This window comes from Agelaius tricolor, unplaced genomic scaffold (assembly GCF_023055355.1).
Source record: "Agelaius tricolor isolate 1412-34295 unplaced genomic scaffold, bAgeTri1.0.p SCAF_22, whole genome shotgun sequence".
NCBI lineage: Eukaryota > Metazoa > Chordata > Aves > Passeriformes > Icteridae > Agelaius > Agelaius tricolor.
In genome coordinates this window covers 7785642-7813539 of record NW_027269282.1, presented here as the reverse complement: position 1 = coordinate 7813539, position 27898 = coordinate 7785642, and the positions used below count along the sequence as shown (strand labels likewise).

General features: G+C 41.0%; 1 protein-coding gene across 2 annotated transcripts in view; it reads left to right on the top strand.

Moving 5' to 3' along the window:
* Positions 1-8082: 8082 nt before the first annotated feature.
* Positions 8083-27898, top strand: part of SHTN1 (shootin 1) — a 56819-nt gene continuing 37003 nt past the window's right edge. For both annotated transcript variants that reach the window (XM_071445992.1, XM_071445991.1), the window contains exons 1-4: positions 8083-8294; positions 15054-15106; positions 21559-21619; positions 25705-25799. In XM_071445992.1, the coding sequence (XP_071302093.1) occupies positions 8237-8294; positions 15054-15106; positions 21559-21619; positions 25705-25799 (267 nt within the window). In that variant the 5' untranslated portion in view covers positions 8083-8236. The remainder of the gene's footprint in view (positions 8295-15053; positions 15107-21558; positions 21620-25704; positions 25800-27898) is intronic.

Genomic DNA, 27898 nt, shown 5'->3' with positions numbered 1-27898 from the left:
GTCTCCTTTCCACCTTTTATCCTTGGGAATAGTGTTCTTAATGAATCTTTTCTTTTATAAATGTTCATCATTATCTAAATTGCTTTTTGTCTTTCAGTTATCACTGCCTCTTCTTGTAGGTGGTGTTCATAGGAACTTCTTCCAGGGAGAGAAAAATGATGAGTAACCCTTTGTTTGCCTTTCCATCTTTCCTTGATTTTAATAAGACATGAAAGGCAAAAATCTGAGACATCTGTTGTTTCTTTCAGCCATTTCCACAGAGACATTAGATAGCATTTCAAGCACTCAACTGACAAAACAACTCACCTTGTGAGAACACTCTCATTTATTAGATTGTTTCATTGCACTAGTTTTGTACAATGTAGGAAATAGCTTTCTTCTCTGAGACTACCTCCATTTTTTTGCATAAAAGCAGTATTTTCACACAGCTTTAGGATATTTTATTATACTTATTGTATATTTATTATATATGAGTAATGATATGCTTGATATTTGGAATGTGAAGCAAGTCAGTTAAAAGTAATGCAATTAAGCCAGCACATAACTGACTGATCTGACCCAGAGATGTGGCTAATGCCTGATTTGTCATTTATATTAATGAAAAAACCTTAATGTAGAAAAATAGCTTTGGCAGGGTGAGAATATCATATATACTACTGGTGATAAAATAGTATATGCTCTCATCCAAGGAATTTGTTATGATAAAATGGGGTGACCTGAGAATATTTTTAAACTGAAGATGGTTGCTGGGAACCAGCATGTCAAGCAGGATTTTTCCCCTCAATGTCACTCTTAGGAGGCATTGTATGACCTGCTCTGATAGAGAAGACACACTGGAGTGTCTTGTTGACCAAAAGGCTCCGTGGGAGCAATCCCTTGTGGGCACACTGGATTCCATTTTCACTGTCTGTGATTCTTGGTTTCAAACTCTGGTGGGAACTTGCAGCTTTTTGAAAGTCCATTTAATGCGGAGCAGCCACAGGGCAAAGCAGGGAGTTCTCTTCAATTTTAACATTCTGGGCCAAGTTTAGTACCAGTAAAACTCCACTGAGAGCAGTTTTTTATCCTTCATGAACAGCCCTGTATAATCCTCTCAGACTTTCTAGTTCAAGGTTCATTACAGAATTTCTTTATCTCTGTTTATAGCACAGACAGGAGCAGTGCTTGTGTCAGCTGTAGGAGCTGGCCTGTGGCACTGCAAATCAGCAAAATCAAGTGTTGCAAAGGCTGAATTTCTCTCTACTGATGCTGTACAGTTTCTGCAAGTGGCAGAAAGTTTGTGGGGTATTTTTATGGAAATAAATTTACTTACTCCTTGGTCCCTTTCCTTCTGCATTGTTGAAGGACTTCCAGAAATGCTGCTTAAGCTGGTGAGAATCCTTATGGCAACTTTGAGGTTTGTCCCTAAATTCTTACAAAGAACCCAATTTTCTGCTGACATGAACTGATAGATTTCCACAGCACACAATAATGCCATGGTGATTTTTATCAGCAAAATACCTGGCATAATTATCTTAATGTAGTAAGTGTGGTCAAGTGGTGTAATGTAATCCAACACCAGCTAAAGAATGCATGTGACAGCTTTGTTTTGCAAGAAGGGAGTAGAAAGGCTTGTTGGAAGGAGAGCCCAAATGCCTTTTAATTCAGGGAACTAGCATCTGACCCTAATTATGTGGAAAAATGGAGGTAGTGCAAGCACCAGAAAAGGGACAAGTCTGCAACAGGAACAAAAGCATCAACTGCTGTTGAGCTGTATGCAAAGTTCAACTGAGAGGGAGAGAGAGACAGACAAAGTGGCTCCAGTTGCACATAAATACTAGATGGAAAGTGTGTTGAGGAAGCAGGGCAATGGGTTATTTTTCATAAGCTGCAAAATTGCTTAATAAAAGTGAAATGACTTGCCCTTTCTGTAGAAATTAATTATGATGGCAACTTTGCAGATCAGCGTACTAAAGACGTAGGCAAAATAACAGTGGCTTTGAATCCAAAAGCTATGCATAATGAATGGTCTTTTAAGATGCTTATGATCAGTACCAAAAGACCTTGACTGTTGTATTGTAATGTATTTAAGTTCCTAACTAACAGATTTTATTATTTAGTTTGACATGATGTTAGTTGTTTATCAAAGAACAAGGTATGAAACAGCACTGCAAGCTCCAGGAATAACTTACTAAGGAAGAAGTTTTTGTATTCAGTGACACTTCATCAGCTTGCAGAGTGCTGTTTCCCTAAGATTTGTCCCATCATAAATACCTGTTCACACCAAAATCAGATTATGTCCATGTGTCACCATGAAATTATGAGCACAGACATATTTGATCCTATGATCCTATATGGCTAGGGTGTTTTGTTTTTTTGGCTGTTTTTTTTTTTTTTTTTAATAGATCATCCCTTCCTCCTAGGGAAAAAAAAAAGAACTTTTTTGCTATTGTCATTTACCATCACATAACACCTAGTGGTTTAAAGATTCCTGTATAACCTCTCTTCTTCTTTGCTCTGGCAGCCCAGTTGTCCAAACTGCTGCAGAGCAAAGTAAAGAACCCCAGAGGAGCTCATGAAAGCCACTGCAACAACAGCCTCCCCAGTGATGGTGAAACAGGGTTCCCCATTTGAGGAAAGGGGTCTGAAAAGTGACTCAGTTTCTAACTCTGCAAAAGTGTGGTATTTGTCTCTGACAGGCTGGAAGCATGGGAGATCTCACTAGTGAGCTATTTGTTATCTCTAAATATGTCTCCTCACAGGTGTTGGCAGATGTTCACACCTCAGTGGGTGAAATTCATCACCTGTCTTTGCTTGAAGATAGAGGATGCACCCATTTCAACCAAATTACATGAGGTGAGCATCCATAAAGTACAATGAACTGCTAGGAAGGGTGAGTAGATTTAATTTGCCTAGTTATAGTTTACAGTTGCAAATTTAATATCCAGGATTGTCAGTTATGGTACAATTAGAGCATTTAAAAATGCCATGATAAATACTTAATCTTCCTCTGATTTATCCCCCAATCAATTTGTGCCTTTTTGCTGTGCAGAGACAGACATGTTTGCCATCCTAGATGGAGATGACTAGCAAAGATCATGCTAGTGTCTCTAATCAAATGGTTAAAGTTTTTCAAATGAATCTGTATTATCTGAGGGGTTTTTTTATCTTTAATCATACTTATACTCCAGTTTGAATGTGTGCTGATTAGTTAGTTTCTGTCCTAGGGAGACAAGAAGTGCTTATATTTACCCTAATATATTATGCCGGTCATTATTCAGCACTGATTGGTTTGATGGAAAAATATACATTACCTCAGCATAACAAGCTGCTTAGTCTTATTCATCCTGTTAATTAGATGCTCAAATAGCTACTGCCATTTCTCTTTTTTTTTTTTTTCCAGTTTATTGATAGTTGTTTATCTGTGCAGTGATTATGTAGTTTATTTTATCTTGTCCCCCCACTTCTCATAAAATCTGAGTGCTCTGGAAGTAGTAAACACATGGCTGCAGTGGTGCCCTGAGGGTGTGCTCAGCCTGCAGTCACGGCTCTTTCCACCAGGTAGCTCTCCTCAACAGGAGGGTGATGAACCCTCAGGAGCCAATTCAGGCTTTGCAGGGACTGATGGGCTGCACTGCTTCCCCAGGGAACGCCTTTCTCTCCCAGCCAGAGGGGTCCACTGCTCCCTTCCTTGCTCTTTGTTCTTGGAGATGGTGGGGGTTTATTTATGTGGGAGAGTTAAGGCTGCCTTGGTATCCATTAGAAGGTCTGAGTAAATTTTATCCAGAAATGAGGAATGGGAATATGTGTGATGATGTTCACAGGGGTTTTCAGATGAGGGAAGAGATGAGAATGTTGACTCCATATTTCAGGAGGCTTGATTTATTATTTTATGATATATATTACATTAAAACTATACTAAAAGAATAGAAGAAAAAGTTCTCATCAGAAGGCTGGCTAAGAATAGAAAAGAATGAATCAACAAAGGTCTGTGGCTCGGACAGAGAGAGAGCTAGCTGTGCCATAATTGGCCATTAATTCTAAACATCTACATGAGACCAATCCCAGATCCACCTGTTGCATTCCACAATGCAGATAATCATTGTTTACATTTTGTTTCTGAGGCCTCTCAGCTTCTCAGAAAGAAAAAATCCTAAGGAAAGGATTTTTAATGAAAGGATGTCTGTGACAAATATGCATATTTTAGATAGAATAGATAGATAGATAGATAGATAGATAGATAGATAGATAGATAGATAGATAACAACCACATCAACTTCCTGACTGTTGTACCTATTTGATAGGGTATCAAAATCTTTACTTCTGTACGCCCAGTTATGAGTGTTGTTATGCTAAATAGCCAAAATATGAGGGAAAAAAAGAAAGTCCAAGGATTTATAGATAAAGTTTACACTTTACTAGTGATAAAATACACACTTAATGTTTCTAGGTGGTCCCAGGACAAAGTTGTTCATACACATGATAATTGTTTCAAATTTAATTATTCAAAATTTCAAAATTTCAAAATTCAAAGATTCTACTATGCTATGAATTCCTAGGTCTTCACTCTAGATCTTATGAATTTAGGAGTTATATGACTAATCACTGCAACCTTCTCCAGTTTGTCATTTTGTAATATTTTCAACTTGCCAAGTCCATCAAATGACAGATTACTCATCAAAGTCCCATCCAAGAGGTGAACCATGGAAAAAGTTGAAAAAATGATATGCAAGCAGGTACATCAGCTTGAGTTACACACACCTGTTGGGAACTGATCATTTGCATCAGGTTCAAGCAGCAGAATAACAGGAGGTGTCCAACACCTCCCTAAGATCTATCTCAAAGTAAGACAAAGTTAGAACTTCCAGTATTTTTTATTTTCTTTCTTTTTTTCCCTGTAAGTAGCCTACTTTGTATGATTGATGGCTGTGTAATTGAGAATATCAGGCAGATTCTCGCCCATTGCAACCATGAGTTGCTGGAATTTAGAGCTATGATGAATCCATCTGAATTTTGGTCTCCCAAAGGACATCAGTTATTAGCAATAGAGTTAACTTTTCAGCTATCTCCTAACTTAGAAAAATATTAGCAACAATTGATTAATATATTATTATTATTATCACTACTACTACTATTACTATAGTAATAATAAATAATACTACTGCAGTGACAGCCATCCTGTTCTTGCAACCAGCATGGCCTGAAACAAGGAGATCCTTGTTTTAAATGCTGACTTTTCAAAGTATTGTAACTGGATGTAAACATAAGTGAATAAAAACAAAAAGAAAAATTATGAAGCCCTAATATAGAAACTATGGAAGTGAATTCTTTTGATGTGGACATATTACTTTAACTTGAGTAAACAAATAAAATAATGGAAGAATTGACTTGCAGCCTTTGCAGATATCAAAGGGATTTTATGCCCTGTTCTGGCTGCATACAACAGACAGAACATTGTTGGAGGATGAAAATGTCCAGTGTCTTGGCACTGTGCAGGGATAAGCAACCCTACAATGACTCTTTTGCAAATCCTGCTATTGCACTGCATAAAGGAAATTGGTTTGGAAATGAAAGGGAATGATATCAGCAGTGGGAAGAGGGACTTGGAAGGAGACCTGTGGCTGAAGGGAAGCCAACAAGACAGCCCAAGAAAGGACACTAAAAAGTAAAACACTGGCAAAACTTCTCTGACTTAAAGTGGGGGCTATTCAAAACCAAGGTCATCCCAGAACTCCAAGGACCTAAATGGGACCTCTGTGTTCCTTCAAATGGAGGCATTTATTGATGTGTGGCTTTATTTGTAGCTTTTACATTCAGCTTCTGGTTACAGAGATTCTGGTTGACTCTTTTCCACTAGGCTGAAAAGCCCTCAAATATTGAAACTGCCATAACCAAATAATTTGTTTCCTTTTTGCTCAATTAAAAAGATCAAGGGTTTAAGGTCTCTCATTGCAAAGCATTCTTCTCAGACCTTAGGTCTTTTTTTTTTCTCTTGTGCTTTCTCTTTAAATTTTTTGTACCATTTTTTAAGTGGATACTGAAAATTTATTTGGTCCTGTCAGTGTTACAGAAGAAACTTTTTACCCTGCTGTCAGCATACCCCCATTCTTCTGCAGCAGTAACTTTCTGACAGCACTTACATAATTGCTTGCACTTTGCCTCCCACTTCCTCTACAGAGCCTTCGTTTTTCAAGGTGATTTCCCATTCTTTGCATATGACTAGGAGCACAAATCCATAACTTTGCATTTGGTACAGTTAAGGGTGCTCTGTGCTGATGAGATCCAAATAAGCTGACTAGCCTATGAACTTGCTGCTGCCTTGGGGCATATCATGCCTCTGAGACATCAGCACAGCTCACATGGTTCCTATGGCTTCTCTCCAGGATGTTACACGTGTCATTAACTACCTGTAGGACAAAAAGTACTGTAAATCATCCATAGAGAGTCTCTTCATGTTTTAAAGATTTACTAGGTAAAAATGGGAAAACTAGAGGATACTGTATGGGACAAAGGAGACAAGAGGACGGAGCAACTTTTTGCAGCAGGATCTTTTTCCTTCACTCTGGTATTTCTAACTAATGTTGCCACGTCAGTGTGTTCTGACCTGCCTGCCACAGGGATTGATGGGTGTTTGCCAAAGAAGGAGGGAGGGAGGGAGGGAGGGAGGCATATGAACTGTACCTTTGCCCATGTCAGTCTGGAGATAGCTGCTGCTCAGCTGACTGCTGCTGGAGCTCAGCAAAATGTATAAATGTATAGAACAGAAGCAAACTCTGCATTGCACCTTACTGTCAGCCTTGGGGTAAGCTGGGTAAGGTAACCCTTTCAATACAGAGATTATGACTGGATCCTCTCCTTTTTCAGAAAGGGATCATCAGAGAATAGCAGAGAGAAGCGTGTTCTTCTGAGGTGAACACAGCAGGTCTCTGTCAAAGCCCTCTGCCCTAATGTTGTACCAAAGTTTCCTTAAAGTGCTGGACACTGGCATGCAGTTGTTTTCCCTCGGATCCTCACAAACAGTAATGCAAGCTTCCAGGGTTCTTTTAAAACCTTTTAGTTTTCTTTGTAACAAAGCACTCAAACAACCATTTTATGTCCCCACCTCTCTCTGGGCAAGGGTTCCTCAGTGGAAAGCTGTGCTATGCAAGCTGTGCAAAAGGGCACATTAAAAATGCAGCAACACACCAGCAGCTGTGTGGGGAGTGGATCAGGAGGGCTTAATCCCAGCTCATGGGGGACTGACACTGTGGGAGACCTTGCCTGGGGTCTGCAGCAGGACCTGGACACATCTGGATGGATGGGCCAAGGCCAACAGCACGAGGCTGGGCAAGGGCAAGGGCAGAGTGCTGCACTTTGGCCACACCAACAGCACTACACGCTGGGGGAGAGCAGCTGGCAAGCAGCCTCGTGGAAATGGACCTGGGGGTGCTGGTCTGCAGCCAAAAAGGCATCCTGGTCTGGATCAGGAATAGTGTGGCAGCAGGCCCAGGGAAATGATGCTTCCCCTGTACCCAGCACTGGTGAGGCCGCACCTTCAGTGCTGTTCTGAGCCCCTCAATTCAGCAAGGACACAGGTGCTGGAGCAAGTCCAGGGAAGGGCAACAAAGCTGGTGGAGTGTCTGGAGCAGATGTCCTACGAGAAGTTGAAGCAGCGAGGGTATTCAGCCTGGAGGATGCTCCAGGGAGCCCTTCTCACTCTACAGTTCTCTGAAAAGAGGTTGGAGCCAGATGGGGGTCAGGGTCTGCTCCCTGGAAACCAACGACAGAACAAGAGGGCACAGTCTTAAGGCAAGGAGGTTTAGGTTGGACATTAGGAAGAATTTCTTCACAGAAAGGGTCATTAGACATTGGAATGGGCTGCCCAGGGACGTGACGGAATCCCCATCCCTGGAGGTGCTCAAAGAAAGTCTAAACGTGGCGCTTGGTGCCATGGTGTGGTTGACACCGATGTGTTCGCTCACAGGTTGGGCTCCATGACCCCCGCAGCCCATTCCAGCCGAACCGATCTGCCATTCGGCTCCCGCAGCCGAGACCCCCGCCCCGGGCCGGGCCCGCCGTGCCCGCACCCGCACATGCTCACTGGGGCGCCGCGGGAGTCTGGGCATGTGCAGAGCGGAGCGGGCCGGGCCGCTCGCCGCGCCCGCCGCGCCCCGGGGCTGCGGCCGCCGCCGCCCGCCCGCTGCCAGGTGAAGCCGCGCTCGCCGGGGCGGAGCGCAGCGGGGCAGCCGCCGGCCCGTGGCGGCGGCGGCGGGGCAGGATGAACAGCTCCGACGAGGAGAAGCAGCTGGAGCTCCTCGCCAGCCTGAAGGACCAAGGTAGGGGCGGGCGGCGCCGCCTCCGGCGCTGGAGAAAGCGGCTCCCCCCGCTCCGCCGCGGGCCCGGGCTCGGCCGGCGGGAGCGCGGCCGCCGCGGGGCGAGGGCTCCGCGCCCGCCGGGGGAACGGGGCGCGGCGGGGCGGGCGCGGCCTGGGCGTCCCCCGGCTCCGCTCCCAGGCCCCTTGCTCTGCCCGTGCGGAGGGAAATAATAAAAGCCTTAATGAAATAAAGCAGGGCAGTGGAACGTGTTGGCTCTTCCCCATGTGGGCGCCCGCCGCGGCCGCCTCGCCGCCCCGCAGGTGCCCGCTGTGGCTGAAGGTGGCTTGGAGTCGATGATCTCTGCGGGCTTTTCCAGCCCCGCTGACGGAGCGGCTCTGCCGGCGCGGCCGTCGCGGGGGCCGATGGCGGTGGCGGGAGGCGGCGGTGCCGCACATGGGCCGTGGGTGCCCGGTGCTGCCCTGGCGGGGAGCTCGGAGCAGCAGGACCGGACAGCTCCAGGGGTGACAGTCTGCTCTCCTCGCTGTTCCTCCGAGGGGCTCAGCCTCACGTGGAGCTGAGCCAGGCCGTGCTGAGCTGTCAGCGTGTCCCATGTCCCGCTCCGTGCTGCAGGGTCCGGCCCTGGCCCGACCCATCGAACTCCTGGCATCTCAGTTCCCATCAGCGATCGAAGTTCCCGCTGATCGCTCAGGGCTGTCCTGATGCGCTGTCGGTTTCTGTAGCACTTTCAGTACTTGCACCCTGGCGCTTTGGTGCCGTGCGTGAGTCACTTTCGGTGCTTTACTACTAAAGGCCAGAATTTCAGCATGTTCAGTTTCACGAGTGCACAGTCTGACTCAGAAACTAGAACACTGTAATACTTAATCCTCTGCAAGAAGGCGCGTGGAAAGGAGTTGGGGTGCTCATGAGCCATTTTTAACTCCCCCGTGGTCATTGTGTCCCTGAGCCAGGTTGATCCGACAAAGCTGCAGCCTTACTCAGGTGGGCACATTGAAACGTTTGAAGATCTGTTTGAATTGTGAACATCTTTCTGTGCACCAGACTGTTTGAACTGTGAACATCTTCCCGTGCACCAAGTGGTCGGTGTTGCCTCCTGCATGTGCAGGAGGTGTGAAGGAGCCCACGCTAGAATTCACCTTTGGCATTTCCCACTACTGAGCTCTCCTGGTCTCTTGTGAGCCGGGGAGGGGCAATTTGGAAAGGGACTATTGGGCAAAGTTGTGTAAAGGAGTGAAATTACAGGGGTGTGATCAGTGCCCATCTTTCTGTCATTCATTCTAACCATAAATGTGCTCCATCACTTTTGTGTTTAGCAGAAGCTTTTCCTAACCAAGTTTCATTTGAATATTAATGGACTATTTATGACGTGCTTTGTCACTTTTTGGGTTTTTCCTTTATGCTCAGCTTCGGAAATTCACAATTACCATCAGCACAAGATAGATTCTGCCTTGGAAGGATTCATTAGGTATAAAATGATAATCTTACAGCTGAGTGTTTAGGTAATCTGAGACCAAAAAACATGGCTCAAAATCTGGTTCTCTTGCTGACTGACTGCTTCCCTCCAGTACTGTTGCCTCCAAGAGAGCATTTATTAAAGTGACAATGATAAGTTGCAAAAAAGACAAGTTTGTGTTATTTTCTTTAGAGAAAACAGCCTGTTGAAATTGTTTAGAGCAGGGCTTCAGTTCTGCTCTCTGAAAGTCTTCTCCTCCAGTGTGCTGGGTATCCTTTAATGTCTAAGGAAATTTTACAGGACTAGAAGAATTAGTTCAAGGGAAAGTTACTGTAACTTGAGGACTGGCTGTCCCAGATCCACCTGAGCTGTTGAAATAGAAGCTGTACTTGGCAGATCCAGTCCTGTAAGGCTCTGTTCTTAGTGGATGTTCATCCTTAACACAGGAGTTTTGGTGTGTTGTTGTTATGCTAACATACACTTTTGTGATGATGTGGCTGGTGAGAAAGTTGTTTTTTGTAGGCAAAAAGTTAGCTAGTGGAAAAAAATTAAAATACTCTCTGTTTTACATCTTAAACTATGCAAAAAAAAAGGTAGCACACATAGTTAAATCAGTAGTTGTGTTAACTGATGAGTCTGGTGCCTAGAGTGAAAAACTCAAGCAGTGAAAAGGTAATGACATAAATGAAATTATTCTTGTCATTAGATAAAATACATTGTTACTGTAGACAAGTAAATTTGCCAACTCTTTATATACTGTAATTTGGAATAGATAGTGTCCCCTCCATTCTTATTGATAGCAAAACAAGACTATTTTAGATACCACCAACTTCCCTCAAGTAATTTTAGGATGGTCTGTTGAACAGAGTCTCTTAATTTTCTTGTTTATTGCTTCCAAATGCAAATAACAGTATTTTGGAAACAAATGCAGTTGGTGGAAGGATCTGCTGGGTCTGAATATTTGGGGTAATGGTACACAGGCGTGTCCTATCTTTATTTTGTTCAGAGCAGTGTATGGCTTCAGGTTTTTGTAACATTTTGATGTGTACTCAGATTTCTGAAAAATGCAAATGGGTTTGGAAAGGTTTCAGAAAACATTCATTCAGTAGCTGTTGGCTTGGTTTCTTTTTCAGGATGTGTTTTTCTACTCTTGAGAGGCTTGCCTGGCACCAGGTACATGACATGTCTGAGGAGTGGTGCCACAGCAGTGTCTGTGGCTGACTGCTGTCACACTTCAGCTGCTGCTCTTACTTTCCTCACCAAGGTCAGGAGATTGAACCTGAGGCAGGTGTTTTGTGGCTGCCCACTCAATTCTCAGTGGCAGCTGTGAAGCTCTCTGGGGCTTGGGCAAATTTGCCTGGCTTCTTGGCAGAGCTCTGAGCAGTAACAAGGACACTGAAGCCGTTTGTGTGTAAGATACTCTTATCTTTCACCCATGCTGAATTTTCCAAGTCCTGTGTGTTAGACTCAGATACCTGATACTGATTATTCTTCAGCTTGCTCCATTACTAAGTTTAAGGTGAGCATCATGAAGAAACAAGATCTCTGTATTGATGGTATTTGGACTTAAAAGTGTTGTTTGAGTTTTAATCCTCAAATAGTTTTCTGAAATGTCATGATTTAATACAGCAGTTTCACTATAAATATTACTATTGCCTCACTGTACTTTAAGTGATGTTTCCAGTGATGTACATTCTATTCAACTGGCCCTTATATTTCTGTGGGTAAGACTTAAAACCAAAAAAAAGTAGATTGGCAAAACTTTGTGTTATTTTAGTGGTTGGTTGTAGAACCTGAGGAATGGTAGCAAAGTTGACTAACAGCTGAATCATAACAGTAATTGATTACTTGCCTGGAAAATTGCCTTGCTTGTCTTTGGTTTTATTGGCACTGCTGGAACCTTGCCCTTAAAAGACAGAGTCATCTTCTGCAATAGTCCCATTTTTGTTCAGTTGAAAACAGGAGTCAGTGATCAAAGTGTCTGGAGTTACAAACTAGGTAAAATTACACTTCAGTACTGTCATAGCCACATTTCTGGTTACTTTGCTACATTGCAGTGGTTAATAACTGCTGCTAACCACACATATACTAAAGGTGTTTATATTGCCTGGGTTTTTTTCTTCATTTTCAAATGGTCTAACTTTGCTCTCTGTTTGTTGGCTGGATTTGATGAAGTGTGATGATTTCCAGTCTCTAGTCCCAAGCACTGTGGCTCTGTATACTTTTTCTTTTATTATGATCTATTTGATTTCTTTAAACTTTTTCTTATAATGTCAGTACCTTTGAATAAGGGAACATTTTATATGTATCTTCTTAGGAGCAGACTAGAGTGCCAATCTGACAGCAATATCTCAGAGCAGTACCTTTTAAATGTATGCTGTTGACAAGCTCCTAATGTGGCCTGACAAATTCCTTCTACTTTGTAGCACATGGGTAATTTTTATGGTCTTAGGACACCTTCTTGGCTGCTGTCTTCACCTGCTCTGTAATTTGTTTTTTCCTCGTGTACCTGTGTGTATATCTTAGTACACAACATTAATTCCCCAGCAGAACCCATCCTTCTTGAATGTATTAGAGTTCAGATGTTTTTCCTCTTCAGTTTCTTGTGTTGAACCCTATCTTTTTTTTTTTTCAGAAACTTGTGAAGGCAAGTCTTTCTGTGTGAACTTAGTGCTTGGTCATTATCAGGCAGTGGTGTGTTTAGTTTTCCTGCCCTGTTTTTTCAAGGAAGGTGTAAGACTGCAAGATGCAAATTCAGGGTTTAATTAAATTTACTTGTATACACTTTCACAGGTTTGAGTAAAATCAAGGCATATGGGGACACAGATACAGGAGCAGACTTACAGTATTTGTACCTAACACTTATCATTGTGTACTTACACAGGTGCTTTTTATTTATTTTTTAAAGAACTGTTAGGTAATTGAGCCATGTAGGTTTCAGCAAATGCAACTGATACCTGACCAAAAGCTTGGTTTGCCCATGTAAGCTTTAGGCCTGCTAAAGGTTTGTGAGTCAGGGTTTGGAGTCATTGTCAGGTGCTGGGTGTAATGCTAATGCTGTCCCATAGATTGCCCTCAACAGAAGGAGGTGTTAAAAATGCCACCCAGGCTTTATTTGAAAATAGTGTGCACCTGGCTGGTGCTGCTGATGCTTACTGCATCCTGTTGAAATGCTGATAAGTTGGATTTACTTTGAGCCTAAAATGGTGAACAAGGGGAAAATTGATCCTTTTGGCTATTTTTATCCTTTTGACAGCACTTCACAGTCTTGTGCATGCTGTACATGTAGGAGGCCATTGTTGTTCGAGAGTTTTCACAGCACTTTTGGTCTGATTTTTCCTATTCCATGTACACTGGGAGGAGCAATGTGGTGGCAGCAATTCCATTAAAGCTTCTGGTGCTGACAGGGGTAATTCTGTCTCTAATGATATATCCAAAAAGCCAGGTGTTAGTTTACTTCTACCAACAAGATATGACTTAATTGGGATATCTTGTTTCATCTGGAGTAGAGGACTTTTTGCACCATCAGCTCTTTCTCCTGCCTGTACCAGTAAAGACATGCCTTGTCCATGGTGTGGAAGCAAAAACAGTCGAGTGACACTTGCTTCCTTTGACAGCTCTTCTTATTTTTTTGAGTAAATGAGTAGATTTTAAATCCATTACTGATTGATTTGGCATGGAATATCTCTCAATTGACTGGAAGGCTGCCCTGGTTTGCAATATAAATGCTGAAGTTTATGCATGTAGCATTTTTAAACTTTGGGGTTTTTTTCTTTAACTTGTGTTTTTTAATATGCAGCTTTAGGAAAGGGGTTGATTAAGTTTTTAATAAAAAGAGTAGGAATAGTCACCACCTCACTCTGTGCAAATGAAGGTATCTTTCCTGTTGTTCATTGTGAATATAGTCATTATATACTTTTACCCTTATGGCTTTGTTTTAGTAAAAAGTCCTATTCAGCCATAGTAAGTACCTAATATTTAAAACATCTAATTTAGATAATACTTACATTTTGTTAGCAAATTCAGGTTCAGGAGACACAGGTTGACAACTGAAAATCAAAAGACTAAGTTATAATTAAAGGAGCTTCTGCATACAAAGTTACTTGCTTAATTTAATACTGATAGAGGTTATTGGTATGTTTCCAGGACAGTCCCTTCTGGCCTGCTGAGCTGTGGAGTGAGAAGCTGGTGAATAAGTGAGGCCACTGTTGTGGAGGAATGTGCTGTGTTCACTCATATTGGCTCTTTTGGGGTTTTCCTCTTTTCCTGTAAGAAAGAGCAGGGTTGGCTGGGAATAGTTGGGTGGGTTAAGAGCTATAGCCCAGAATATTCTGTTATTTTCTCCTTCAGGGCTAATGAGTCAGAGTTCTCTGTTCATGGAGTGTGTGAAGAGAGCTGTCGAGGGTGGGGCAAATCTATATTTACATTTTTCAGTCATTTGTAAAGTATTGAGTGTCAAGAATGGCTTTGCCTTAAAGGCAAGCAAACACCAGCAGTTTTCAAGTATGAAGAAACTTGAATTGACTCTGTTGGTACAATTTGCATTCCTTTTCATGCATCTAGATGTTCTAGATGTTTTCATGCATCTAGATGGTAGAGGTCTCTTCCCTTATTTTCCTGAGGGGAACAGGGAATAATAGCTTGGCAGTGAAGCAGTGACCAAGAGGCACAGCCTTTGTGCTCCTGTGTAGGAAATACAATGTTTCACCAGTGTGAGTTTTTGGTTGTTCATCTATCTGTTGGTTTGGGTTTTTTTTGGTTGTTTTTTTTTTTTTTTTTTGTGTGTGTGTGTGTTTTGTTGTTGTTTTGTTTTGTTTTGTTGATTGTTTTTCCTGCTTCTTGGGCATGGAATCATGGGTACATATGGAGAAGTTAAGGGATGGATGGGAGACCCTGGTTTTACTGGTGCACGGATCAGCTGCTCTGCAAGAACCCATATATCACACCAACCATTCTTTATGGGCTTGATCTGTAACCCGAGCCAGTGTGGGTTTAAAATGGTCATTGCAAACCAGTATATCCACTTTATAATTTTTTAACCCAATCAATAAGATTATTTAACTCTACATTGATCAAAAATGGATTGTTTTGGGAGCTACCATCTTTTTCAGACACTTCCTAATTGCTTCAGTTCTAGAGGGCTGTCCAGTTCATAGGACATTAACAGGCTATTAATGAAGTTTATGACCCATGTTATTTAAGAAGTCTGCATAGACAAAAGAAGAGTTTTCAATTTAATCAATTGGAGAACTAATTTGGAAAGAGGTACTGCTATATTAACTTTTTTTCTTTGTTTCCCCCATGTGTAGCTATTGGCGAATATGAAGAGCTTAGAGCAGAAAATAAGAAAACGAAGGAAGAGGTTTGTATGAACCAATTATTCATTTAATACTGAAACACCTTGTGGACTGTGGCAGATTGTTGACTGCTTTTTTGAGTTCACTGTTAATTTATGATAATAAGTATTACTTGTACCTATGTGTTTTATGGAGCAATGAATGCAGCTCTCACAACTATTCTGGCTGTCCCACTGCAGAAAAGTTCCTGTAAATATATTTTAAGTGATTGCTGCTTTACCAGATTTGCATGTGATATCAGTGGGAGCATAGACCAAGTCACGTGTTCAGATAAAATTGTTTCTCTTTGATCTAAGTCTTGTTTTATTATTGCTTCATTTGCATGGGGGACTTAATTACTGAAAAGAAAAAAAAAGAGAAAAACTTCCCTCAGCTTCTGAACATTTATAATGTAGGAATATGATTTCTGAAGGTAGGGAGGAATGCAGGGGAGTCAGTGCTACGCTGTATTGTAAGCAAAATTCTCCTTCTCCAGTATGAGTGAGCTGAAGATGTAAGAAATCTGTTCGTTTTTAAATCCCTGTTAGCTGCCAGGATATGTAGGTTTAATTGAGCTTCTTTTGAAATCATTTTGGAATGGTCATTTTTAGTTACAAAGGTTTCAATTCAAGGCTGTATTGAGAAGATCTTGTCCTTAACTCTTTTCTTATTGTTGAAGAAAATTTGATACTTATGTACACTTATGATTCAGCAAAGATTATTTGTATTTCTACTGAGGTCAGCACAATGTGCTTCATTCCCTCTGTGCTCTGACCTCCTTGTCCTTTTCCCTTTGGTTGTTGCTGCATTCCTGTTCTGCTGATCTATTCCCAGGAAATCTGTCCTCTCTCTTTGCTGTTTGGAGGAAATGCACAGAAGAAAATAAGAATAAGACTGACTTGGACCAGGACTCCTCCAGCCCAGAATGCTGTCTCTGAGAGCAGAAAGGGAGGCGTGTAGGAGCACGTTTAACACCTGGGCAGGTTTCTCTTGCAGTCTCCAAACCATTTTCAGCCTGGGAGTGGTTTCAGCATCCTGCCCTGCACTGCTCTGCTCCTTTAGGTTGTCCCATGCTGGCTGTTGGCTTCTGTCACATGTGGGGAGTGCCATGCCAGGACATGAGTACACCCCATGAAAAACAGGCTCCCCAGCTTTGCCCTGAACCCAAGTTCCATCAGCTTTGGTGTTTCTTCAGCAAAGCTCTCTTTAGCTGGGAAGGGAGGAATGGGGAGACTTCCCTTGAGCTATGGGTTTTTTTTTTGTTTTTTTTTTTTTTTTCCTTCAAAGGGAATGTCAATGAAAAATTTTATTTCTGAAATTGAGATGGAATGAGATGTTCTGAGGTTGTTTTTCCATTCTGCTCTTCTTGCCTCCTTGCTCCTCTCTTTCACAAGGCTCCTTTCCTACAGCTGCAAATCTCTAGCTACTCTTGTTTCATCTCGAGGTTGCTTTGAACTTTTGCAGAATTCTTGCATAACACCCAAAAATCCCCCAAGCCTGAGCCTATGGGGATTACATTCCCAGCTGAGCAAACAGTTAAACACGTGCTCAGGGCTGGATTTTCAGTTGTTATGCAACTTTTCTCCCTCCAAAATCTCCATCCTGCAAATTGGTGTGCTTGTGTAAGCAGTCATGGTTCATTGTTCAAGTGCTTGGACTCAAGTGGTTAAGTGTGAGGCTCTAAGTGCATTTCCTCCACAAAAAAAAAAAATAAATCTACTGATACAGAGTTCATGGTTATATTTGCTTCCAGTGCCAATACTGAAATGAAACTATTCCTTGTGTTATGGGAGGGCAGAGTAATTCTAAAGGTCCTTAGCATCTCTTGCTTTGTATCTTAGTTTGTGCTTTGCAGGATCAAACCTGCTGCTGGAAAAATGTAGCACAGACTTTCTCTGCTTGTGGTCTGGGAAGTTGTGGGTGACTTCTGTTCCTATTTCTGCCACTGTCTGTCACTGTGAATGTCAGCAAATGGCTTCCTCTGTATCAATTGTGGTCACATAATTAATTGTGTGGACAGGAGAATGAGATGTTAATTTTTTTAGCAGGTGACTTGCAGAGTGTGTGTGGAAAGTGCCACAGAGGAATTAAATAGCAGTGTGTGTGTATGTGCTTTTGGTACACTTGGTGGAATACTTTCCTAGGTCACTGCTGTGCTTGTATGGCTCTGAAAGATGAGCTGTGCATGCAGAAATTGTCCTAGTTTCCATCAGACACATGGAACTTAGTGGATAATGGGTAGGTAACTTGAGATATAATTTTAATTTTTGAAAATTTATGCTCTTTGTTCCATATTTTTCCTTAAAATTAGGAAGTAAATTGACTTTTACGTGGGTTACTTTGTTCAAAGCACTGCTGCTTTGAAAGGAATGCTAATAACCTTGAAAATTCAGGAGCAAAAGACAAGATCTTTCATCCACAATGTCTCTTCCTCATTGCCTTGCAAAACTGCCAATTTGGAGACCACTGGTGGAGTCTCTGACAACATTTCCCCAGACATTTTTTGTTAGTGTTTTTAAATACTTTTAGATACAATGGAGGCAAAATTATATTGCCAGATTACGTCTCTTAGGTCACCTTTTTTTTAATGATGCAGCCAACAAAACATTCATACCAGCCCCCCAAAAATGGATAACAAATGTTCAGCTGCACACAAATGTGGGTAACTTAATATGCAGTTCTGACATATTCAGAGTCAGATCATGAATAAATATTTGACTACTTGCTAATCAGACAGAAATGACTCTGAACGCTGGTTTTGACAGTGTTTTGTCATGCTGCCAGTAGGGGAAAAAAAAAGCAAGACAGCTATCCAAAACAGTAGGTGTAATAGTGTATCTCTATACATCATTCATGGTGTTTGCTGTGCTGAAGCACAGGGATGGAGTGGATTATATGTTTTATCACCAAGTGGGAATGGGGAAGGGACTCTGCCTTGATGACACGCTCATTGTTTCTCTGAGTAGAGTACTGCAAATGTCATTGGATACTTTTGAGCACTGCACCAAACTCACAGTTTTAGAGCAAGCATTAAATCTGCATACATTTCACAATCTGTGTAAATGGGAAAGAATTGTGTCTTGTGTTGCTTAGCAATGGTTTAATTGACTATATGACTACTACGTGAACTTCTTGCATCTTAATATCTGGGCTGAACAATCTCCCTGTTGTTTTTGCCCTTTGAAGGCCTTTTACTGAAGTCTGTAGGAGCTTATGTGCAAAATAGTTGGCAAAAAAGAAGCCTGTTAGTAGAGAATAGACAAGAAACTAGAAATTAAAATATTGCCTTGTGTATTGGCTACCTAGAAGGCTAAAATCTGAAAGGAGTGGGATTGACAAATCTTCTGAACTTGTGCCTGCAAAGATGAAGAATATATGGAGTTATTCACAAAATTAACTGTGGCAGCTGGACTGTTAATTTCTAAAAATACAGATGCTATGTATTTGTACTGCTAGGAGATTATCACTGTAGCCAGTCCAGCACTGCAGTATTTTCTGTTTACATTGTTAGGGTTTTATAGGTGAGATAATGGTGGTATAAATATTAGATTACTAATACTAGATATATTAAATAAAATAGAATAAAGGGCTATTTTACTTTGCAGAGAAGCTGGAACTCTTAATTAAGTTAAAAACTGAAAATTGACTGGCAATCCAGGAGCTACAAACTTTTAAATTTTTATTCAAGGTTACTCTTTAGTTTGGAGTTATCCCTTAACACTGAAAAGGGAAAGCTTAGTAAATACATGGAGACTTTCTCCTTAGCAGTTCCATGTGCTTGAATGTGGAAAGGGAAGATTTTATAGTCATGTTATGATATTTGCCTTTTAATATTTAGGAATAGTGATACTTTTGTCCATTCATGATTCCATTGTGTATGCCTATAACTGCATTTTTGAAAAGTGAGATGGTTATGAACTTTTAAGACTTCTCTGGAGCATTTTAGGAGCAGCTCATATATCTAAATTTTGATTTTAAAACTTTTCAGTTTTAAAGGTAAGGTCAATTTATTTTAAAGGGTGGCAGAGTTTTTTTTATTATGAAACATAGTTTATAGGATTTTTATTTTTGTGTAAATTTCAAATTTGAAACAGTTTAAATAGTTAAAGAAAATCTCAAATTTTTCTAATGCTTAGAAGATAAACCAGGGTATTTTTTGGAAGGACCTGTAACAGCTCTGCTTGCATGGCTCTGATTGCAAGACAGAAGGCAAAGTGCTTTCCATTGATCATTTCAGCAAGGGCAGCAATCTCCCACTCTCCTTTTCTTCTTCTTCTTTCATTCTGAAGCACAGTAGCAGCAAAAGGAAGGTATTGAGAAAACTGCAACTGGGAGCAGGAATTGCTCTGCAGAGACCCAAGCCTAGAGACCCTGATTGTGCAGAGAAATGTGGCAGTTATGAGGAGAATAGTCAGCTTGCCGTGGTCCAAATGGAGCTCTCTCTGCAAATAGCACTCGAGGTGAAGTGGAATAGGTCATTTAACTTCCCCTTTGACTGCACAGGGAAAGCTGCTTTGCCTTACAGCCTGCTGCCTGGAGGATTTGAAAAGGAGTTTTTGCTGCCTGGAGGATTTTAAAAGGAGTTTTTCCCGTCGTTGGGATAAGGGAGTGTGCTATGTCCTCTACAGCAAGGTTTCCATCAGTAGGAAAGTTGTCGACTTCTACAGGCAACAGATCAGATCCTTAAAATGTTAATGTTTCTGGTTTTTAAATTGCTCATTTAATGTGCAGTGGGCTGAAAGCTTGCAGTGTGCAGAAAAATCATGTGTGGGTGAAATATGTCATTGTGGCTCCAGGGTCTTTCTGGGGAAATCCAAGGAGGCAGCAGCTCCCACCAGTTCCCTTTTGTGGCAGAACTGTGCTCTGCAGAGCAGCCAGAAACACCTTCTGCATCTTCCACTGCCTCCTGCTCTTACACTGCACTTCTGCCACAAAGGTAACCCAGATTTTTTCTGAGGAAACGGAGGGAGGGCAGCAAGATTCGTGCAGAGATTTCCCTTCCCCACCTCTCCTCTGCAAGATTCTCTTCCCAGGTTATTTGCTAACAGGGCCCCAGGAAATGGTGAGTCCTCGTCTGGCGCTGCTGGCTCAGCGTGTCTTTGCTCCTTCTGCAGCTCTGCCTTCTTTCACAGTCCTTACAGCAGCTGGTGACTGACCTGTCCCCTTACTCAGCCCCTGTCCCTTGAAGCCTCATCACCCCAGTGCCATCAGAAGAGAGTTGTTATTGAGTGCAGCTCCTTTTGCTCCCACAGGTAGCCATCAGCTGCCCCAAGCCAGCACCAGGGGCATCCTCACCTTGCCTGAGAGCAGATGCTTCTTTGGGTCTCATCCAAGGTCCTCTGTAGCTCATAGAAGAGTTCTCTTGAATTTGGCTGCCTTTGAATCAGACTCTCCCCCTTCTTGTTGCTTAACAGCAGGTTCCTTTCCCAGCTTACTCAAAGTGGCTCCTCATGTGGAAAAAACGAAAATCGAGCAAAATAATTTCAGGGTTTTTTGGGTATTTTTTTTGTCTTTTTCTTTTTTTTTTTTTTTACCCAGTTCTGTTCCAGTGGCCAGCATCCTTGTAATTGGAGTTGCACTGTAAGGAGCTCAGTCACACAGACCTCTTCCAGAAGTTAACTCATGGTTTTAGGTTGATTTATTGCTGTGAACATGCCCAGCCGCATGTGAGGAAGGATGTGTGTGTAAGGCACCTTGTGTGCCAGTCATACTTCCCCCTGGGTCATGTGTTTTTCACACTGTGGTTAATCACTGACTGTGTCTCTTGTGAATTTTACTCATTTCTTTGAGTTCTTTCATTTACTTACAGAATGGGTTTTCTTAGAGAATTCTATTTCACATCTGTTTTATTCTTTCTTTGTGAAGAACCCGTTCCATCATAAGATCAGTGATTGCAGGCCTGTGTAGTGTTAGCAATAACCACAAAATTAATAAAACTGAGGTGATGGGAACTCCTTAAAGCATGAAATGAGTGCCTTTGTCTCTACAAAGCTGAAACTATGCTCATGATGTAATGGAATTAAACAGCATGTCCCTGATGGTTGGCTCTGAGGTTTTCCCTGCACATGGTGGGTATAGAAATGTAGGCCTCTTTTCTGAGTCTATTTGTGTTAAAGAAACTAGACCTGAAGCCTATTTTTGACATGCTGAGTATTGCTTCTACTGTTGGTGTAAAATGGATAACTGCTTATTTCAGTTTTGGATAAAGTGTCTCTTTAAAATATTTTCAGAGTAGCTCTGAATCAGAACCTAAATCAAGTACAGTGTGCCAGTTTGGCTGGGAAGTACTCTGAGTAATGAATTTTTTATGCATAATTTCCATTGATCTTACATGGCTGAAAGGAAAAAGAAATGCTTTGATAGGCTTCTGTACATTATTGTGCTGGCAATTGATCCTGGTTGATTTTGCATGTTGTGACTGACTGCTAATTAAATAACTGGGATCAGTGTTTCATTTCAATTTTCTCTTTTCCTACAGTGTGACAAAATCAAGCAAGAACGAGATGAGGCTGTCAAAAAGCTGGAGGAGTTTCAGAAAAGTAAGCTGACAATGTCAGTGGGATTTTCTTGACGTAGACAGTTATCATCATAGTTCTGCACACTCTACAGCAGTGTTAAGAATGCTGAGATTCAGGTCCACTTGCTGTTTCTCTTTGAAAGCTGAGTTTAAGGAGCTAATCCAGTGAGACTTTGCCCACAGTAGTCAGAATAAATGCTGTTACAGCATTTGTACTCTCTGGCATGGGTAGTCACCCTCAAGGTGCAAAGTGGTGAAAATACAGTGGTGCAAAGGTGGCTCTGTCTCACCTGGATTCTGCAAGTGACTTTTGGAATGATGCATGCTTGAAGTGAGTGGGATCTGATGCTGAGATTCCTAATAATTATAATAATAATAATAATTAAAATGGCCATTTTTTCATGAAGGAGTAATACTACTTTAAGCACAGACATACCAGGAAAGGTTTTTAGGACGACCTGCTCTCAGGTGCTAATTTTTAGAGCAAGTTCTATCTCGTCTGGGCTGTGAGAACCTCAATATTCAGTTTTGCACATTTATGGTAATGGTTCTATTGAAACTGTATGGTGTCTGGAAGCAACAAAGCACATCTAATGGGAGTGGAAGTATCCTAGTGGAATAGCTCCTTAGAAGAGACAATTACAATGGGATTGTGGTCTGTTACGTCTGGTTTGTGCCAGTACAGTGAACTGCACGGTGAAGCATCAGAAATGTGGATGAAGTTAATGCAGGAGAAGGAAATCACATGGTCTGTACTTTTGTGTGACTGTGTTAAAGAGGAATTTGCTCACTTCTGTTTTATAATAGTTCGTGTGATACAATTATGGAAAATAATCTGAAATCAACAGGAATTGTCTACTGCCTTGAATGATCTTAGGTAAGCAAGAATGTTCTCTAAGGAGTACAATTCCTGTGGAAAAACGGCTGCCGGTTTTGTGTTTGTTATGATACGAGGAATACTGGAGTGTGGCAGAAAATGTCAAGTAGTTAAGACTTAAAATTTGAGGTAATATTTGATGTTGTAAGATTTTATAGGTTTCTTTTATCTTCCTTTCACATTTTTAAAGGACATACCTTGTAAACATAGTGATAAAATGCCAGGAATATTAGGATTTTAAAGCAATAATAGAGCCCATTATTTAAACGACAATATAAAAGGCAATTATATTGATGAAGAGCTACATTGGCTTTGTGTCTGTGAATAAACTTGGCCTGTACTCAGCTTCTATTTGTTCTCCTGGCATAAACACATATTGTGTGTGATTCCAGTTTAATGGGGCCCCGTTTGTATGCCAAGCAGCTGCATTTTAGGCCCTATTGCGTGATTTCATAGCTCTCTGAAAATTGGTTCTATTGAGCACAAGAGATAGAAGGTGGTGGTGGGGGGGAAAGCTTCAACACACAATCATTTCTTTTCAATTGGAGCCAGCAAGGTTGATGACAACATGACCATTGTGTTATAATGATAAGACCACTAAGGATCTGTACCTCTCATCAAGGCTTTCACACAACAGCAGATACAATTTAATTCACTGCTCTGTCAGCAGTGCTGATACCATTATGCCGTCTGTCTCCACAGTTATAATCACTGTCCTCCGAGAAATGCAGTTGAAATGATCTTGAGCAGTCAAAGAAACTCTCAATTAAGGCTGCCACTTCCAATGTGTCAGATTGTGTCTTATGCACTTGGTACAATTTTCACTTCCAATCCTGTTTATTTACAATGTCTACCAGTAATTATGCTTAACATGTCATTTAGTGAGGGTGCCCCTGCCAAGGAGATTGTTGGGTGCTGCGGTACCATTGAGGGGGAGTTTCTCGCAGTCAATGCCATCAGCGGCTTTTAGTCCCTGATGGGATGCAGTAGTAATGTTGATAATGCAAGTATCGTGCTCATCAAGTCATAATTAGATGCCACTCAAATGTGCCACTTGTAATAACAGTGTTGATTCATGTTTTCTCGGTGACTGCAACTACTAATTAGTTAAGTGGTTTTTGGTTGGCCTGCATTTGCTGCGGATTATTATTACCCCTGAAAAAAACTGTCAAGGTTAGAGATGTTTCAGGCCACTTAGTGCTTCTTTATGAATATTAATATTAACATAATAAGAACTTTGGGCAGACTTAGGAAATAATATATTTTTTGTATTTAATTTGGAAAGACTTTTTTCCCCTGAGTTAATCATAATTGCAGGTTAATTAAGTTTAAATGAACCAAGAGTAATCCCTAGTTCTGCCATGAGAGCCTGATCCTTGTTTCCCAACTTTAGCCTTGCTTGAGGCCCTTAGATTGCTGTCTGTAAAATGGGAGCAGCTCTGTATCTCCACTGCTCCTTCACCCAGCCCAAAGCATCTCACTGCTCAAAGCTCCCAGGGCTCAGAAGAATAAAACCAGAAGAGACAGGGAGATGGTACTGCCTGAAACTTTTCCTCTCTCAAATTGTATCTATTGTATGTCTCTCAAATGTAGCAGCTGGTAGGACACGTTTGGAGCCGATAATTTCTCCATAGAGAAATGAAAATAAAATAAAATGAAGATAATTTCTCCAGGAGAAATGAAAATAAAAAGATAATCAAAGAAAGAGGTCTGGTTGCACTGCTGGTAGAAGACTTCACGTGAATATAGTTTTTAGACCAAGATTTACCAGTACACCTCCCTGCCTTTTATTTTTTGTAGATTTTGGGTCTTTCATGCAGCTACTCAGCAAACCAATGTGTTGCTAGTTCCCTCTGGCAACATCAAAACTTCAATAATGAAAACTTCAGTGGATGCTAAGTATAAAGCTGCATAAATAACATTTGTTAATGACCTTCTTTTTCCTATCATGAAGTCCTGTTTTGTAGTTATTAAGATGACCTCTGTATATCAAAGATGGCTTAAATATCTCTCTTCAGTCTTTGGTCAAAACTCTTGGAATAGGGTAAGGGGGGTTTTCTACCCAGTGGTATAAAATCCCTAGATTTTAAAGCTTATCTTGATGAAAAGGAGAAGAACTACTAGGAAAAAATCCCTCTGTATTTACACTGTATTTTCCAGCCTTGTTCCTGCTCCAAAGTGTTTTTCAGCTGCAAGTAACCTGTGCATTTTTGTAAGTTTTCTGTGCATTGGAATCGTGACACTGGGCTGAGGAGGAATTTGTGCCTTGCAATGACTTGCAGAATTAGGGTCCAGGCTGTTGTTTGGGATGGGATGAGTGTGCCAGGAGCCAAGGGGGAATTGCATCCATGAGCCTGAGAAATGGAAAACTATTCTGGGGTTTTCTGCTTTGCTCCCCTGTGCAACCTTAAACCTGTCCCTTAAGACTTTGAACACTCATAAAGTACATATGTACTGATGGGAGATGAGTGGAATTGCAAGATAAAATGTATCTGTGCTTTTAAATTCTTTCTGATTCCCATTGGTCTCCCATGTTACAAAACAGAATTTGTTCCAGAACTTTTTGGTCACTGTTTTGCCTGTCTTTGGCAAAGTGATGTGTACCCACAATTGTAATAGGGATTTTCTAAGAGCAGAGGACAGATGTGGCACTTGCTCCTCCAGCTGTGACATCAGATGTACAGCCATGCATTCCAGCTGCAGTCAGATAGCCCAGTCTTGGTTTCAGGGAAGATTTTTGTGAGTGTGTTGAAGTCTGTGTTGTGAACAGTGGAGGTAGGTGAGACCATGGTGCTCGTTTTGGGGCCTACTCAAGCACAAAGAGACTGGCAATAAGAAACAGACCAGAAAGTGGAGAGGAACTTTGTGAACATCTCTTAAGGGATTATCCTAAAGGTGTCATTCTGAATCCTCAAGTGTTAGTGAAATAAAGATGATGAGTGAGGTTTGTCAAGGAGGCTCCTGCTGGTCCTCTGCTTCCATAAGTTTATGCTCAGTTCTACAGTTGCCCCTCTAATGCTGCAAACATGTCTTGAGAGAATTGCTTAAAGGAACAGCTCCAATATCCAATGCTCAGAACAGTTCCTATCCGTGGAGATTATCTATGTTCTTCCCTGTGTTTTGAAATGCTCACAATGAAAGTTAGCAGAAGAAGATATGCTATTTCTGATCATGGGAAGCATGTGTCAATCTCAGGAAAATACTGACTAATTTTTGAACTGTTCCCTTAGTTTCTCACATGGTTATTGAGGAAGTGAACTGTATTCAGAACCATCTTGAAATTGAGAAGACATGTCGTGAAAGTGCTGAGGCTTTGGCTTCTAAGGTGAGAAGAATTATAGTGATGCTGGGTTTTTGTTGATCTATTTATTCACCTGTTTACCTATTTATTTATTTAAAACTTGAGATTGTATTCATGACCCTTATATATTTCTGTATAGTCTTGTGGAGCTGTGAAATAGTTTGGAAGTGGCAAAAAACTAACAGCCAGATGCGAGATGCAAAACACCATTCCTGCCTTTAAAGGAAAAAAAACCATTTTAATGTAGTTTCTATTTTCATGGACAAGCATCCTGATCTCTAGCTTTCGTATGCATTTAGGTTAAATGGAAAATAAGTTTTAGAACTCCTCTGTGTGAAAACAATAATGAGCATTTCAGTGTCTAAATCAAATGGAAAAAGTCAACCACTGCATTACATTTCAGGTGATTGTTTATGAAAGCAAAGCAAGGGCAGGGGAAAGGTGACCTCCACTGCTCTGTTGATTGCGTCTAGTCTGATGAATTTAGCAAGTGTGTAATTTTCTATATTCCATCTCATCAGAAGTGCATTATTATTAAAGAATGTTTTTATCTCTCTTATATATTTTTGGTTGTGTAAAATGCATCTGAGCCACTTCATCAGAAAATGGATTACAGCAATTTTGAACCAAATTTCATTAGCAATGCTGACTGCCTTTTTTTTTTTCTTTTTTTTTTCCCCTCCCTCCCCATTCCCTGCCCAAAGTACATCCTTAGATATGGTAAAAATCACACCAGCAAGAAATCACTTTAATTTAGATGCATTAGCAATGTACTTTCTGGAGGTATTTACTTAATTGTTTGCATAATGACACTATATTAGAATTCATAAGATAGACAATCAGCATATAAGTAAGAAAATGAACACATTTATGCAACTTGTCTTCTTCTCTGCACTTTCCCTTTAATGCAGGGACAAGGGCAGTTCAAAGACTCCCTTTGCTCCGTGGGGCTGTTTGTCTGTGAGCTGGCTGCACCATGTAGGGCTCTCACACCACTCTCCCCACTGTCTCACTTTCATTCCTTAGGAAGGAGATAAATCCTTGAATGAATCTCCCATAGTTGAGAGGCTGAGGATAAGGGGGGTCAGAGATGATTGTTCAGGTGAAAATTTGGGGTCAGATGAGCTGTATTGTGTATATTTTCTTTGAAGATGCATACTGGAGTTCTGAAGTCTGTGTTGACTTTGGCACATGGTGTGTCTTTAGTAGAAAACTGAGTTTCATTCTTAAACCTGAGCACAGGGAATACTTGGCTGATGGGTGGGCAGTCACCCTGACATTTACCTGAACACCCCTGGGGTGTCTGGATGCAGGACAGTGAAAGAGAATTAAACATTTGCAGTGATTCCTGTTGAGTTTTTGTTGATCAAGACCAAGGTGCTATGTAGGATCTCTTGTGTACCATCCACCAGCCAGCCACATGTTCAGGCATCCAGCCCAAAGTGGTTTCTGACTTGTGGTCAGACCCATAAAGAATTGGTTCATGAGATGGCTCTCATCTTATGTATGTTGACTCTACAGTAATAACTCCAAAGAATTTTGAGATAATTCTGTTGTGACTAGGAATATAGTAGTGGTAGTATTTGTAGTTTATATATATCTGATATCTATTTCATATATATATATATATATATATAAAACATATATAATAATATATTATGTATAATTATATATTAAAATTAGATAATATATAATATAGTTTATATATTATTTTATTATTATTATTGTTTATATATTATTATATATATTTGTAGTTTATATATAGGAGAAGGTAAGGATTTTTATTTAACCAATTGATCCAACTTGGAAAACCAGATGAGCTTTCAGGAGCACAAACTCTTCTTCAGGTCATTCAGTTGGGTCTCCTGGTACATGTTTAAAGGTGAGGAGCTGAAGCAGCTGTCACAAAGCCTGTGTAGCATTAAGCCAGCTTGATAGTTGATTTGATTGATTTAAACCTACACAGTATTTATTAAACAGAAGTACCAGAGAGGGGAAAAAAAGGCATGGACAAAGCATCACGTTGAATTGAAACCTCTCAGAGGAAAAAGTGGATAACCACCCCATCTTCAGACCATTCTAGTGTTGAATGGAACTTAATCTAATGTTACTTTTGACTTCTT